The sequence below is a fragment of the Penicillium mononematosum genome (assembly GCF_028829835.1).
Source record: "Penicillium mononematosum strain IBT 11891 chromosome Unknown utg000005l:1.0-9366267.0:1.0-9372171.0, whole genome shotgun sequence".
NCBI lineage: Eukaryota > Fungi > Ascomycota > Eurotiomycetes > Eurotiales > Aspergillaceae > Penicillium > Penicillium mononematosum.
The window spans coordinates 3,505,878-3,522,026 of record NW_026643275.1 but is presented as its reverse complement, the minus strand read 5'-3'; the positions used below and the strand labels follow the sequence as shown (position 1 = coordinate 3,522,026).

The 16,149-nt window shown below is 51.6% G+C and overlaps 5 protein-coding genes across 5 annotated transcripts; 3 read left to right on the top strand and 2 right to left on the bottom strand.

The window, feature by feature from the left end:
• Nucleotides 1–32: 32 nt before the first annotated feature.
• Nucleotides 33–2,396, top strand: N7519_009454 (3'-5' exonuclease; the record flags this gene model as incomplete). The annotated part of the gene is made up of 1 exon (XM_057296227.1): nucleotides 33–2,396. One exon carries the CDS (start codon nucleotides 33–35, stop codon nucleotides 2,394–2,396), a length of 2,364 nt encoding a protein of 787 aa, XP_057144109.1.
• Nucleotides 2,397–2,998: 602 nt separating this feature from the next.
• N7519_009453 (uncharacterized protein) lies at nucleotides 2,999–7,097 on the bottom strand (the record flags this gene model as incomplete). Its single annotated transcript, XM_057296226.1, has 4 exons — nucleotides 2,999–4,416; nucleotides 4,470–5,431; nucleotides 5,476–5,512; nucleotides 6,926–7,097. 4 exons carry the CDS (start codon nucleotides 7,095–7,097, stop codon nucleotides 2,999–3,001), a joined length of 2,589 nt encoding a protein of 862 aa, XP_057144108.1.
• A 2,975-nt stretch (nucleotides 7,098–10,072) lies between these two features.
• N7519_009452 (uncharacterized protein) lies at nucleotides 10,073–11,773 on the top strand (the record flags this gene model as incomplete). The annotated part of the gene is made up of 1 exon (XM_057296225.1): nucleotides 10,073–11,773. One exon carries the CDS (start codon nucleotides 10,073–10,075, stop codon nucleotides 11,771–11,773), a length of 1,701 nt encoding a protein of 566 aa, XP_057144107.1.
• Nucleotides 11,774–12,686: 913 nt separating this feature from the next.
• On the top strand, nucleotides 12,687–12,999 carry N7519_009451 (uncharacterized protein; the record flags this gene model as incomplete). The annotated part of the gene is made up of 3 exons (XM_057296224.1): nucleotides 12,687–12,736; nucleotides 12,789–12,843; nucleotides 12,925–12,999. 3 exons carry the CDS (start codon nucleotides 12,687–12,689, stop codon nucleotides 12,997–12,999), a joined length of 180 nt encoding a protein of 59 aa, XP_057144106.1.
• Nucleotides 13,000–14,496: 1,497 nt separating this feature from the next.
• N7519_009450 (Yae1 family protein) lies at nucleotides 14,497–15,243 on the bottom strand (the record flags this gene model as incomplete). The annotated part of the gene is made up of 1 exon (XM_057296223.1): nucleotides 14,497–15,243. The coding sequence occupies one exon, from the start codon at nucleotides 15,241–15,243 to the stop codon at nucleotides 14,497–14,499; it is 747 nt and encodes a 248-aa protein (XP_057144105.1).
• Between the last annotated feature and the right edge of the window lie 906 nt (nucleotides 15,244–16,149).

The following is a 16,149-nucleotide window of genomic DNA, read 5'->3' as shown; positions in this document are numbered from 1 at the left end:
GTGCCATCCCAAATCTCATCCATTCACCCATAATGGATGGCAAATCGTCCGAATACCCTCGAGGTGACGTCCAGGCACTGCAGCATGTGGAGTATCCATGTCCTGTGTGCAAGGATCGAAGGTATAAGACGGAGCAAGGTTTCACTGATCATCTGAGAAACGAACACCACATATTCTCATGTTCAAAATGCGAGAAAATCTTTGCGGCTGCAGATGACTTGCTTCGACACAAGGTCGAAGCAGGACATACCGGGCCCCCCAAAATCAAGTCCAAAGTGAAAAGCAAGCCTGGCAAGTCCAACGACAAGGTCAGGTCAATCTTACGGGCTGTTTCCTCGCCTGCAATGGCAGACGAGTTGTCGACCCAGGTGCCAGAGCAGCACCATCCCCCACCTCGCCGGCCCCGTCGATCAACCGCCCATGCACGTCAACCATCTACTGAGACCCGCAAGCCACATGCACAGACCCGTCAGTCAACCAGGCAGGTCCCTGGATCACCGATGCGAGCCCCTCAGTCGCCTATTCAAGTCCGCCCAGCTCGAGGGCACTTCTTTGAACCACGGCCACGCGCTCAAGACTTGCGGCAAAACAAACCATCTCGACCACAAGGCCAAGTGTGCCAACCGCGAGATCAAGTCTCTCAGCAATGTGATGTAGTCTCTCAACCACGACTGGAGGCTCTCCAAGCCCCGATAGGAGTTCATCCAGCAGCCTCTCAAGTCTACCATGCACCTCCTCAGACCTTTCACCCACAAGCTCCAGTCTTGCCTCCATGCAATGCAGTGTCTCAGCAACCAGTGGGCTTTCCCCAAATCCCGATAGCGTCCTATCAACCACCTCCTCAGGTCTTTCAACAACACACTCCCATCGTTCAAGTTCCTGGGAACGCATACCAAGCAGTGGTGTATCCAGGAGGTTATCAATCGCGTCAGATACCAACTCAGGTCTACCATACACCCACTGACGCCTCTCAGACACCCGGTCAGGTTCATCAATCACCTGCTCGGGGGTCCAACAACCAGCTGCGGGTCTATCAACCCCCGCCTGGAGTCTCACCATTCCCGCTGCAGAGCTCACCACGAGCCCAGGAAGCCTTCCAGCCCCGGTTGCAAGGCTCTCGGCCCTTGGAACACTCTGGGTCCCCTACGCGGGACTCTCAACAAGCGGCAGTCCCCCAGTCCCCTGAACAGGGCTTTCAGTCCCTGGAGAAATCACAGCGCGCCGAGGTCTTTCGGCTCCCAGAGCAGGGCCCTCAGCAATCAGAGGCCACTCGGTCCGCGCAACAGGACCCTCGGTCCCTGAAGAAGTTCCGGTCCCCAGTGAAGTCATGTCAACAAGCGAAGCAACTTCCCCAATTACCGATGCATCTGTCCGCGCAGGAGACTACCCCAGCTGAGGAAAATGACACGGAAAGGCGGGCACAGGAAACACCAGCAACACCATCAACGGTCGCTACAACGTCATCCCATTTCATTCCCCCGACAACAACCAACCCCACTTTCTCGCTAGTGTACGGTGAAATGAAGAACCGGTGGACCGACCTTGAACCAGAGGAGCAAACCCTAATCCTCAGATACCTCCTGGGAAGGTGCCACCCACCGGCCCGTCTCCATTGCCAGGGTTACAAAACCCCGAAGACCATCCGCACTGCAGCATGCACGAAGCGCGGCGAGCCACACCAAGCGCACACTTTCACTGGCGGCTCGGCGCATCGAAAGGCCATTGTGGTAGGCTGTGAAATGATCGAAACAACAGTCAGCACCAGCGTCCTGGCCTTCATAACGGCCATCGACTTCCTGACCGGTGAGGTGCTTATCAACAGCTACGTCGCGCCAACGGCGCCCGTCACAAACTGGCTGACTCCAGTCAGTGGCATTACGCCCGAAGCAATGGACGCGGCGATCACGGATGGCAAGGCCTTCCTAACGAATGATGCTGCGCGCCGTGCGCTGGACAAGTTCCTCGATAAAGATACGGTGGTCATTGGTCATGCCCTCCAGCATGACCTGCGTGCTCTGAACTTGTTGCATGGTCGGATTGTCGATACCTCTGTTGTCACAGCTGAAGCTGTGTTTTCCAGTTTTTCTTCCAAGACAACGCTCCCCCGGATCTGGGGGTTGAAGACCCTTGCAAAGGAGCTGCTGGGTATCGATATTCAGCCTGAGTTGGCACACAATCCCCTTGAGGATGCCCTGGTAACCAGGGAAGTTCTGATCTGGTGTCTGCGTGGCCCTGAGTGTCTGAAGGCCTGGGCTGAGAAGGCTCGTAGCTCGTACGAGCGGGTGCGGCTTCAGAGAGGGGAAAACAAGAAGGGGAAGAAGAACGTGGAGAAGAAGGCTGGTGGTGAAACTGCCCCCTCGGCTAAATCCCAGGGCAAGAAGCGCCTCTCAAAATGAGAGGAGTTAAACTTTGGCCCCGAGATGGAACGGGTACTGAGGAAATGGAGGGCGATCAACGGGCCATCACCACACTGGTCATCATCCTTGGTCTGGCTATTGGTCAGGCTGGGGGTGGTTGGCCACTATGGGGATTGGCAGCGGAAGACAAGTTTACTGAATCAAATGTTGAAGTATGAAAGTCATTTGAAATATCTCTCTTCTTATATCCGTAGGGCAACACACCTTAAACTAAGTAGAAAGATAAATGCATGCAACACTACGTAGGAAACCAGATATGCAATTAAGTATTCTCATCGTTTGAAAAAACTAAATCACAGAGGAAACAAAAGAAACAAGAAACAAAGCAATATTGGGGATAGGGGGAATTAAACGCCAACTTTACAGAAACAATGAAAAGACAGGCAAAGTACAAGCACACAAAGAAACAAGCCAATAAGAATGAGACTGCTTTGAAAAGATCAAAGCTAGAAGTAATAAACTCGATATGAATACGAGAACTTCAGAATTCTCTATGCATGCATCAAAGCGCTCAGAAACCAAAATTCAGCGCTAAACACCTTGATCCCAGATCGGATACATAACAAGGTCGATAACGTGTTTTAAAGTATACTCCGGCTGGCCTGGCTACGACTTGTAGCACGGCTCGGATTCGTGCGACTAGGCTCGTCTTCCTCAAGAACATCGCTCAGACGCGTGGGGTGACGATGGCGCGGTGTCACGGACTCCCACCCAGTGCCAGGGCCCCAGCCGGCGCCGGTATAGTCCGCAGCGGAGGCCGGCGCAGGCGGAGGGATGGTACTGGCGGCAGAGGTATACGCGCCGTCCGGCATGTAGTGACCCTCTGGCAAGGAGTGGTCATACTCCTCGCTTCCCTCTGAAGGAGAGCCAGGTGGGTAGCTTAAAGAGTTGCCGTGCGGGTCGTGGGAGTAGTGGGCATATTCCTCGTCGCCTGCTTCGCTGCTGCCGACGTAGGAACGCGCGTCGGGTTCTGAGGTTGCCGGGCCTGGGTATGGAACAGTTGGGTTCTCGTGTTCATACAGTGGACCCGGGTAAGGGGCTTTTGAGGTAGGTGGGTCAACCTTTTTGGGCTCGATGAAAGGGTCCGATCCGGTGGGAGACATCGGCGTGCCGTCTTCGTAGTATTGTCCGCCTGTGCTCCCTGCAGACTTGCCGTATGCGTCGGTGCCCATGGCTGTGGCCGATTGTCCGCCCGGGTATGCGCCGTCGCGGGTCTGTGGGCGAGTGGTGTTATGACGACTAGGGAGCCCAGAAACCATAGGCACAACCTGAACACCCCCAACAAGCGTGGGCTCTCCGTTGCGCAGGGAGTTGGTTCGGTCTCGCTCTTCTTGTTCACGACGGCCAAGCTCCTCCCAGGCACGGCGTGCCTCCTCCTTGGAGATCTGGAGTTCGCGGCGCATCTCCTTCAGCAACCCCTCAGCCTTGACTTTGTCTTTTTCAGCTTCCTGGGCGGCAGAAAAGGCATCGGCTCGGCCTTGGCGTTCTTCTTTCAGCTGGCGGTTGAGGTCCGCCTGCACTTCCTTGGAGCGTTCCTGCTCAGCACGGGTGTCGAAGAACCAGCGCTGGAACTTGCGTTCGGAGGAGGCTCGCAGACGTTGCAGTTCCACCACCGCATGGAATAGATTGGCACCAGCGGCAGACAAGTCTGTAATCTGTCGAGCCAATTGCTGGCTGAGTGGATCACGCTCTAGATCCTCATTGTTTTGTTCGAGCTTGCGCATCCAATAGCTGGTGAGACCCTCCCAGTGTGAAGACAGCGTTTCCCATCGCTCAAATGCATGCGGAAACCCAACTCGCTTCGGCTGCTGAAGAGCTTGGGGAGCACCAGGCTGTCCTGCGGGTAGGGCCTGGGCGGATTTGGAGAAGGCACTGGGTTTGGGCTGACCTCCATTTTCTGCCGCACTCTGCGAGCGGCCGTGCTGAGGCTGCTGCCCAGTTGCTTGTGCCGGCCGTGACTGGTTAGGCATTTGCCCGTCGTAGCAGTCAGTGGTGCGGTCTGGTATTCTGATGGTCGAGTACTTGGCGCAGCATCTGCTGCTGGTCGGTAACCGGATGAAGTGACGGGCACGGTCGGGGCCTGTCCTTCGGGGCCCCTTGATGGTCGGGGGACTCTAATTCTTGATTGGGAGGTATTGTCGGCGGCAACGCCAGCGTACTGTTGAGCTTGGGCCTGGGCCTGGGCCTCGGCTTGAGCCAGCTGTTCTTGCTCCAGTTGTTGTCGTTCCAGTTCTTCCTGTTCCCTCTCTCGGGCCTCGTGTTCCGCTTTGCGGCGAGCTTCCCGATCCCGGCGCTGTCTCATTATATCCGTAGGTGTCCTCATACCACTGGGTGGCTGCGATGTCCCTGAGATGGGATTCTGGGGCACACGGGCTCCACCATTTTGAACTCGGCTATTGCCTGCAGGTCCAGCGGGACCAGCGACGCCTACCATGTCTGACATAGAAGCATTCACCTCGTCCCAGTCAGTGGAGAGCTGCAGCGGTCCACGGATAGCTTCCTCGAGGGCGAAAAGGATTGCTGACGCGGTGCGCGACGAGACTCGGGTGGTTCGCTGCGGCCAGTAAGATGTGTTGAGGAGCTGGTACGGGTCGTCGATTGTAGACCCGTTGTCGTCGGTCGCCGCTTCGGAAAGGGCCGGACGTAGCTCTGCGTTGCCACTGACTGGGGCGTGTTGCACAGAGACCGGGGTTGTACGCGCCGGCTGGGGTCGATTCGGGTGTGGAACCGGGGCACGTAAAGATTCTCGACGGTGGAGGGATTGGCGGACCTCCGTCTGGCGAGGGATACGACGTAAGGGACGCTGAGAGCCAGAAGAACTCGGGGGTCTCAATTGGTGATCGGCTGAAGTAGAAGGTCGTTCAACAGTGGGCTGGCGTTGCCGCGCAAAGGTCGTTAACGTTGATGGGTCGTAAGAGTCGTGGGCTTCGTCAAACGCTTTCGGGGTGTGTCGAGGCACCTCTAAGAATGGTTGGTGAAATCGTGGATTGGACGACAATGTGAGTGTTGCGTCACTGATTCAGCTGATAGCTGTCAAGGATCGCGATCGCAAAATTACCGATCGCTCAGATTTGGAGGGTTTACAGCCTCAACGGCTGTACAAATCAATACTCAATGCACAATATAATGCAATTGAGAGAAAGACAGAAGCAATTCGAAATCAGGAGAAGTGAAGGAACGAGAAACGGGGTCGGAGTGCGAGGTGGCTGGTTAATTGAGATGGCTGGGGTTTGCCGCAGCTCGAGCTGCAGCCCATCAAACGTGTCTCGGGGATGAAGCGCCAACCCTGAAAGTCCGGCTGCCCGTCAAATTCGAAGAGGAAGTGAAGAAGAATGAAGAATACTGAAGGAGGAAGCTGAAGGGTAATCCACGTTCAAATGTTCTAAGGCAGGAATGCCAGCGCAGCCCCTGCCCTAATTAACCCAAAGGCTTTGCTTTTTTTCTTTTCAGGGCTATTACGGAGTAGATACCTAAGTACTCCGTACTTTATCATGTCAGATCTCAATTCAGGGCAATGCCGTCAACGCGTCCAGATCATAACGTCGCTGCGCAACCAATTTGGGAAGAAATTACCTCAATAATTAGCTGCACCTGTACTGAGTCGCACGGACCGGTGCTGTCGTACTAGGTAATGTAAAATTGAATAGTCCAAACTTTGGAGCTATGCAGTTTTTAGATCTGTGTATGTGTAGTATACGTAGTAGAGAGACCAAGAATAGGAGCCTCTACCTAGGGCTAAATGAATTCGAAGCAAATTCCAAGGTTCGATTTCGCTGTGCCATGGTTGACTTGGAAGCTAAGAACCTTGCAATAATACCTGGGTACCTAGGTAGAAATACAACGTATAAGCTAAATATATAGTGATGTGTTGGCAGATCACTCTAAATTGTGTTATGTCGGGCAACAATATATATGTTATGTACTCCGTTGAAATATATATCTGCTACGGCTTCATCAGTTTACTACTCCTCAGATTATTTTATTATGGTCATTCGCGCGCTCTGTACCTGGGTAATCTATTCTTATCCACAACATCCATGAATCTTGGTTATGCTCCATCCGATCCACTGGTTCATTTTCACGATTCTTGGAACGAACTGCCTTCCCCACAGTTTGCGTGGAAAACCTTGGAAAGGAACAGGGGTTGTCTTTCCAATTTTCATTATTTTCAAGGATTTACTATCTACATACCTAGGTACCTACGACATATCACAGAATACATCATTCTACTTTTAACATGGTACAGATGTTGTATAATATCCATAGACATGCAACTGTTGCGCCGTTTCCGTTTCCCCGCAATGACATCGCCTGTAGGATGTTCCGGGGCCCAAGGTCGAAAGAGAACCTGGGAAGTATTCAGGTTGTTCAAACTCAACTAGAATCTTAGATCAAATAAAAAGGTGATACGAACGGATCCATGCCTCTGGACATTTCCAGCGCTTGAAAAAAAAATTCGAATAAAAAGCCGCAACAAGAATGCCCGAAAGGCCCCGGGTTTCAGTTACCATAGCGGATGCACCCATAAGATCTAGGCCGTCGCGGAAGCCCGAAGAGATCCGTAGCACCGCCGCGGTGAACCCCAGCTTTGAAGTGCACGAGGCGACCATTCAATCTAGAGAGGAGACCCAGGGAGGAACGGAGTCGATTTATGCTCCTCTCTACACATACCCACCCCATTTGGGGTGTAAAGGTGTAAAACAGCAGTAAAAGTGGCTAGAAATTGCTCCGGGGGACAATTTTTGCATGGGGATGAACTGTGCACAAAAACACCATACAACATACGAAGTGGGCCACTTTTAACCCTGAGTGATTTTTTGACTTGGAGATGACGATCTATAGTGTCTGTTCAAGCAAAGGTCCTTACAGAATTCCGCAGAGATGAATTGAAAAGAGCAAGAGTATTTCACTGGATAGTTTACCGTAGTCCACTGTCGCTTTTTCAAGTGAATTATATTGGCACTATTGCATACCCAACCCAGGATAGAAGCTATGTCTGAATGCAATTAAGCAGCTATTTTGGTACATTCCAGTTGTTCTCTATGAGTGCAATATTAATCTAGTTACTCCGTACGTGGGCAGTAATACATGTATGCAATATAGTGAGCACAGCCCCTAGCTACCCCCATTTCCAATACCTCAAGCCAGGAGGCCTTCAATACAACACCCCACCGTGACCGCAACGAGATAACGAGACACCTAAACAAACACAAGCAAGCACTACGGAGTACGGAGTACAACCTCAAAAGTAATATTTACCCCCTGTCCAAAGGCCTGGACCTCAGGAGCAAAAGGACAGCAAGGGCCTAGGAACCGGAAAATTTGATACCTCAATCGGGCCGGGGAAGGGCTTCCCGCAGCGCGGACGCACGAACAGAAACCCGCAAAGTCTCCAGAAAGGAGCGGAAACCCAGTACTGAGGTAGGTTTCAAGCATGCCTTGCAGCTTGCAGCCTAGCTCCGCGGGAGCTTGGGTGTTTTAGATCGGTGTTTCAGTTCCCTTTGCTTTCCTTTGTCCAGGTTCTTGGGATTGGGAGCTATTGGCCAACGGAAATATGTTTTGCAAGACAATTCCGGGGATTCATGAATTGGGTTCCTTTCGGAAGGGATCTGTTCGAGCCCTGTGGCTCTGGCATATTGAATCGTGCTGATCATCGGTCAATTATTACTTTTGATTCTGGTCTTTATCTCAATAACGTTCTGGATCGAGGAGTCCTATCGAGGGAAGCTGGGATTTCCTGGATTGTTGCTTCATTGCCCTCCTTGAAGAATTTCTGTGGGAGCTAGTACATGTACTCATGTACCCCGTCTAGGAGTTGTTTTCAGTCGAGACGCTGCTAACCCATTGTAAACAGGTATATTCAAAACTCTATGTGTCTGCACTCGACATCTAAGGAAGAATGTGACCGGGAGGACGGGAGGCGAGGGCTTCTGCAGAGGTTGCGTCCCCGGCGAGTTAATCGCTCAAAGGCCGCGAACAGTGCATGAACTGCATAAACTGGAAGAAAGTTATTGGGGCTGCAGATCAGGGGTACTACTGGGGGATGCGTCGATATTTATACCGACGGGCGGGATGGCTGCGCCTCGGCTGTAGGTATAGCGGGATGCATGCAAGTCAAACTTTTCGATGGAATGTGGGGTTTATTGACTTAGCTGAGCATCTGTCTCAAGTTTGTTTTGTTTTGATTTGGTCTGCTTGAGGGCTTGCAGCTTTGCGACAATGGAGAATAATAGCACCCTTGGGTGTATGTATACAAGAGCTAAACCATGAGATAGAGCTGGACCCTGCAAACACATACATTGACAAGCTAGAAGTGAACTTGTATGGTCGGATCAGACATTAATCAAAAGAGAAGACTTCCTCGATGCACCAATGGCAGCACATTGTCAGAGTTACAGATGCACAACATATGTGATTTGTCCACCGTCAGGGTATACGTGAGCTCCTTGGATGTCCGACCATCCTCTCTATGTTGCGGAAAGTTAGGATGGCTCATCCGAGTCAATTAAATCCAGGTTCTCCGTACTCCGTATTTATTAAGGAGTCAAGGCAAAGGAGAAATACGAGAAATAGGGAGAACTATATTCACTCCTACAAAGGTGCAACAAGACATGGTGTCACTTCTCCGTATAGAAAAAGCATTAAAGGTCTCTAGCCAGCCACTATTCCCTACTCCGTACTCCATACTCAAAAGCAAGAAATAAAAACAAAACAAAATAAGCCCATGACGTAGTCGCGAGCAGAACAATTTCCGAGATGGAACGTTGTGGCATCGAATTGTGAGGCTCGAATTTTAAGGAATGCTAAGAATGTCGAAGAGACCGAAAGTACCAAAGGCCAAAAAGTCCAAAGTCGAAAAGTACTTCTGAAGTACTTTGAACTGCCAAGTGACAGAGCAATAGACCCTAACAGACACTATAGAATAGACCCTATAGATCACGGCGATCGTTAGTGGCCGATCCCCGGGACCTCCGTGGACTTTTGATATCTCACATTTTCCCTCCCAGCCATCTGCACAGGATTTCTGCACTCTGCAGATGTACGGATTATTTTCTTTTGACCTTTTTTTTGCCTCTGACCTCTGAGCTGAAAATTATTTCAAATATAGAAAAAAAAAGAAAATGAGATCTGGTGGTACGAATTCCTCGTGTCACTTCCTTGGCTTCCAGAGCCCATATCACAGATCACAGACACACAAGAACACAAGAACACAAGGGGACACAAACACATACAATACACATTGTATTCGGGATGTTCTTTTAGTGCTATTGTACGGATCGAGTTCCGCGCGCCCTTGCTGGGGGACCCAATCAAAGGGTCCTTGCTGCAACCCCATCCCTACGGAAGGGGACCATGCAAGGTCAGATAGGTCATGATCGTCTGTGCTTTTGTTTACATTGTGCCATGGTGCATTGGCATGCATCTGTTTTTCGGGCTAGCCACCGGATCATTGTCCTAGGGCTTCTAGGTCGAGGTTATTTTTGGTATAAACATATCCCCTTCACCCTGGCCTCCACTTCGGTCATTTCATTCTTCATTCTCTTTCTCTCGTCCTGTGGCAATTCTTCTCTTGATCTGTTGTACTGTGCCTAGATCCTAGAGATCTTGCTTACTCGTGTTTCATTCTCTTTCATATTACTCGAGCTCACAGTCCCATGGATCACAGAGGTCTTTATTGTCCAGGCGAGTTGGACGTCTTGTATCAGGATCGGAATAGATCAGAGACTACAATCTGTCTCCCATCTCCCTCACCTGCAAAGCGAGGCTCATCTTACTACCCGGCAGGCCCAAAGGTCCTGGAAGAATCAAATCTCGATCCCTTCTACCTCGAAGAATCACTGGCTGCCACGCCATCTTGGAATCCTTACACATCGGACATGCGCAATGATAGCTTTGAAAACGAAGACCAGTACTACACCCTGTCCCTGACCCACAAGGACATCCACAACCCATCAGAATACGGACCAGATCGCTCCACACTTGCGCAGGTGGAGTTGGAGAACAGCTTGAGATTCCACCGATACACTTCCTCGACGGAGGAACGTAGTCCGCTGCACAGCAGCCAGGTCTCGTTCAGCTCCGTTCACACAGACAGCACTACTCCCGACTTGACGCCCAGCACTTCTTTTTCTTCATCCTACGATTCACCCAGCTGCCCCGACGCCGTCTTGGAGGCGACTCAGCAGCTTTACAAGCACGCAAACCAGATCCAGATTGAGCCCCGTCGCCGATTCTATCTGCCTGCCTCTACACCACCTACGTACTCCCTTCCCCCTCCCCCTCCTCCGCCGGTGGCTCCCCTCAACCCGGCGGATACTCGCCCAACCACACCTTGCTTCCAACACTCCAACGACTCTACTACTACCATAACCATGGGCTACGAGGACGCTACAGGGTCCTGCTCATCGCGGTCCCGCCGCCGGAAGCAGCCTCCTAGCGGCCTCACCCTGGCGCGTACTGCGAGTTCTCCCAGCACGTCTCGTCGGAAGCAATCCAGCCCTGGAACCCGCCCTCCTCTGGATCCTTCTATGATCTCTCCTCCATCCTTGATCAACCCAGTCACCATGGAGCCTCACATGACCCATTTTGACCACCCTCTCTTCATTCCCGCCAACGACTGCCCTAGTCCCGTTCCTAGTCCTGTGGCTAGCTCCCCGCCCATCTCCCGCCAGTGGACCGCAACCTCGATGGAACGCCCTTCAATTTCTACCATCGACGCCTTCTGTGAGCAGTCCGTGTGGGAGTCGGACTCCGATTCTGAGTCTGCCGGCCGTAAATCTATGTCTCGTCGGCCTATAGACACACTCCGCAAGGTTCGCAGCCGTGCTAAGCTCCGTGCCGCCAAGTCACAACCAAAACTTCATCAGGCTATGTTGGATGGTCAGACATGTGAGCAGTTCCCATGCATGCCAGAGGATATTCTTGGAGAGCCTATTCCCGAAGCCTTCCGTCCCAGCATGGACCGCCCCAGCACTAGCAAAGAAGGGGTGCGGGCACACAACGGGCTGCACACATTGCGCCTTGTTGCTCCTTCCTCCACCTCTCTGACCCGCTCTCGTTCCCGCAAGAACAGCAGTCTCAATAGCTCCGACGTTGACCGATCTGCAGCTGCTGCTTTCCAAGCTCAGTTCCGCCGTCGTCAGCGTTCCGACTCCCCCGAATACTCCAACTCTAGCTCTGACAAGGGTGACAAGGAGAAATTGACCTCGTTCTGCTATGACCAATACTCTCACGCCCCCACCAATGGAGCTCGTGAGCAAAGGCCTCTCTTCGAGCGGTTCATGGACTCCTTGCGTTCGTTGAACTGCCAGAAGCCCCAAAAGTCTCACAAGAAGACCAATGTTACCACCATCTGATGCATTTCCCCTCGGCGTTCCGGTTCTCTGGGTTCAATTTTAACGGACGAAACTATGCTACAACATACCGACTTTACCAACGATCCCTCCAACGATTTCATATGACTGTCTTCATGTCTCCAATGTGTCTCGATGATTACGAACACGTCCACTCCTGACGCAAAAATCCGATTCTGCTTCCCGCGCACCATGAAAATAATGAACTCTCCAGACCCGATTGTGGCTGGACACAGACGCGCCCAAAGACGTTCTCTACCTGCGATATCTCGCGCCACGAAACGAACATCATGCCTAGTCCTAGAGGCCATGAGGCCATGACTACCGACTTTTACCGACTTATGACTCGATACCCTCGAGCTAACTATCTTTAATTTTCCTACTCGTCATCTCTTTGCACTGATTTTCTTTCATGTCTTGATTGCGCTATTTCGCGTGCTGTATTACCATCGCTCTGTTTTATTACGAAGTTACTATCGCCAACGGTCTTCATTTTTATGTCTGACTGAATCATGTCCTGCTACCACTGCTACGACAATCATTTCCTTCATCAACCTGTGATTCATAATTTCAAAATAGAGGAATACGGTGCCTTGTGTGGTCTGTGTTTCTATGACCCCAAATCCGCATTCTCTGGATTCTTTTTTTGCATTCATCAAAAGTTGTTTCACTACCTCATGCTTTACGAATAGACAAAATAGAAACCATCACATTTTACCCCAAGCATGAATGGTTCTTTGTTACTTCGTTGTCTAGGAGATGGGCACGTTTTGAGGAATGCTGGACTGCGGAGTCCGGACGATCCTCAAAGGTATCTTGAATACTACCGCAACCTCCTTGAACCATCAATCCGACCGAGTAATGACGAGCATGTAACAGCAACTTCTACGTAGGCAAGGCATTGTAGTCCTACGCCATGCACGGGGCGACCCAATTACACAACCAGAAAGCCCTGGACCAACAAGGGTGAAGGAATCACCAAACCTTCCCCTAGACACAAACTAACACCCTCAGCTAGCTCTGCCTCTGAACAGTCAACTCGTCGCCAGAACTTGCACAACCCGTCTGGCCACGTATGCAGTGCGTCATGATCATTCCAAATGCACAGTCGCCCGCAGATTCTCTTGCAGCTGTTTTAGAACACTAATGTCTAGCCGCAGAATCGAATCCTGGATCCCGGGTCCGCCATCATGAGAACACTAATGCCGTACGACAAGTTACCTGTCTAATTCTCGATGCGCAGCGCATTCGTACGTTCCCCACAACGGCTGCACCGGGGACCCCGGGGATCCACTGGGGATGTGGGATGGCCTTGGATCGACATGTCGAGGCTGAAGTTTGAGGATTTAGGGCTTGGGATGGCACACGCCGAACTGACACTGACCGACAATTGCGCCAGTGTACACCTCTCACGCAATTCACATAATGGGATTGTTCTTATTCAAATACAAACCCACTAACGGCATCTTGAATACTCAAATATATTGTACACAGTCAACCTCGATATGAGGACAAGACCTATCCCTTGCATGAGCCGCGCCTCAACGTCCGCCAATAGCCACCATTGTCCGAGACCTTGTATTTCGACCTCGGCTGAAAAGACCCAAACCATATCATTTTGTCCACCTACAACATAATTTGCTCCCTATGTGATACAAGCTTAAATCAGGACTACCAATCTGATTCACGACAAAAAGCCAAACCGCGCCGTCCCCTCAATCTGATATCACAACTCCGTTCTCCTCAATACAACTCAAACCAACACCCCGACCTCCTAATTGCCACTTTGACAGGTAACGCTAGACAGGGGGTTCATTTAGGCTGGCCAAATAAATCTCCATCTCCCTGTGCCGGAGCCCTTCCGCGGTGACCTCAGGCGCAAGGTGGTCCACCGGCTGCGCCCTCATTGCGTCCCCGAGAACCGTCAGGTTGGCTGGTTTCAGATTTTCAGATCTATCGGAGTTTGTGATGTGGGACTGTAGGGAGCTCGATCAGGTACTGGGGCGTCTAGACCTTTCTGTTGTTGTTTTGTAGGTACTTTTGGTTTTGTGAGATGACTACTCGGGACGTGTAGGGCTACAATGTGTGACATATGACTTGTCGTTTCTGCCTCGTGTTTGACAGGCAGGCAGTTTGCTTTTTTGCTTTGACAAATCCAGTTCTATTTGCAGAATACATTGGATATAATCGAGCTGTTGGCTATCATCCCAAAGTCTGGCGAAATGTCTCTGAAACGGTAGAGAAGGTAAAATCGGATACCAGATCCAACCTGCAACACCACCATGGCAACAGCCGTGTCTACGGTAGTGTGCAGAGACCCCAGCGTCAGTGTCTTAGAGGAGCACGACCATTCTATCCCAAAGAACCGAGGACACACAGTCCGGACCGGCCTTCCGCCCCTCCCGTATGTCGCATCAACCTTGCAGTGGCAGCGGAGACTGTTCCAAGTATTTGGATACTCGCATGCCCGCGGCAGGGATGATCCCTGCAGCGGGGACCTAGCAGCGGAGAACCCGGGAGATACTCGACCGGTCCATCTCTGCAGGAACTTAATGCTGCTTTCGCATCTGCAAGATGAGGGGAGACCTTTTCCTTCCTTCGTCCCTGTCCCTGTCTCTGGCGGGGCATTGTTATGTCGATCTCCGGACAAATCACAGCCTTGTGTCGTATCCATGGCAAACACATAGTGCAAGCCGTAAGCATGTCTGCATAAATCCAAGACAACTTCAACTGTGCTCCACAGCCTGACCCTCGCCCTTGTCCTCCTCCTTCATCTCCAAAGCCTCCATATTCTCCTCCCACGCCGGAACCCCAACCCTCCCCTCCCACTTCGCAATAACAACATCCCCCTTCCGCCCAAGCTGCACCTCCGCCCGTTCCTCCTCCCCATCCTCCGCCCTCGGCGCAATCTCCGGAGCACTACCACCACCCTCAGCAAAAACAGCCTGTACATCCAGCTCCTTCAACGCAGCTTCATACAGCACCCGGAGCTGCTCCCTCTTCTGTCGACGCAATTCCGCAATTTCAGTATTCCCCTCCGTCCCCGTAGACGCGGCAGATTGACCCCGCACCGGCTTCTTCACAACACCCGGTCCACTCCGCTCCTCAAACCCGCGGAGCAGTCCCTCCATAATGCCCAGTACCGTGCCGGCGCGCATACCCAGCTGCGCGCCGACGGGGAAGCCTCCGTCGAAGCCTTCTTGCACGTGCGCGCCCTTGGAGGCGGATGTGCCGTCGCGGTAGCCTGCTGTCACGTGTTGGCGGCGGAGGCCCGGGAGGTCGGAGGGTTCGGTTAATTCGGAGGTTGCGGTTGTTGGTGGGAGTGGTGCGTTAAGGGTATTTTGGGGCGGGGAGGAGCCGAAGATGTCGTCGAGGGAATTGTCGTTGTCGACTGCGGGGTTGTCGTGAGTTGACATTGTTGTTGCTGGGGAGGATGGTGCGGATTGGGCGGATGATGAGTCTGTGTTTGTCATTGCCCAGATGGTGTGGGTTATTCCAAGGTTGACTTGGACGATTGTAGGGTTGGTGTCAGTTGGTAAGTTGTTGGTCTGGAGGAAAAGGGAAGAAAAAAGATCGCGGGTCGGCGGGGCGATCCGTTGATCCACTGACGTCGATGGACTAAATAGGTTTGTTAGGGTTAAGTGTAGTTCAGGTATTCAACAATAGCTCCTATTATATAGTCATAGGTCATATGTAGAAATTTAGATACGAATAGGAGGTAGCATAATATAGTCCTGGTTAATGTGCAGATCAAGGTCATTTACTTCGGGAATCCCCCTGCTCTAAGTGACGGGATATTTCTTTGCTGAATAGCATACCCCTCTTGATGCTTTTCTTTCTACCTCAAACCGCGCCGATTCCTTCATTCCTTCATTGCAGCTGGTACAGTGAAGTAGTCTACAATGAGCTAGGAGAAACTATGGAAATGGGAAAGCTAATGACGGCTGGCTTGTTCGCTGTACTCTTGGTTGGATCCGCCATTCCTGGTTGCTGCAATGGCAACTACATCTCAACAGAGGAGGTCTATCGACATATCCCTGATTGTCAGAACTACTCAGAGCAGACGTAAGGTGTCGGCTGTTGTGAGTTAGTCGGAGCGGGTCGGGGCGATCCGTCGATCCATAGAGCTACGATGTACATCGATGGTACGTGTATATTATCTTGAATGTGTTTTATATGACATGCTTGCAAGTCCGATAATAGGAATACACATATTGAGATACAAGTGGTCCTGCATGCAATGACCAATGTCTTGTTCGGCATGTCCTTTATTTCCTTTAGGCCCCAAGCGCATCATATGATATGCCTAAAGCAGTTAGTAACTGCTAGCCTCGCTTCCTCCATTTGAAATTCACTTGAAACATTCAAAGTAACCTGAA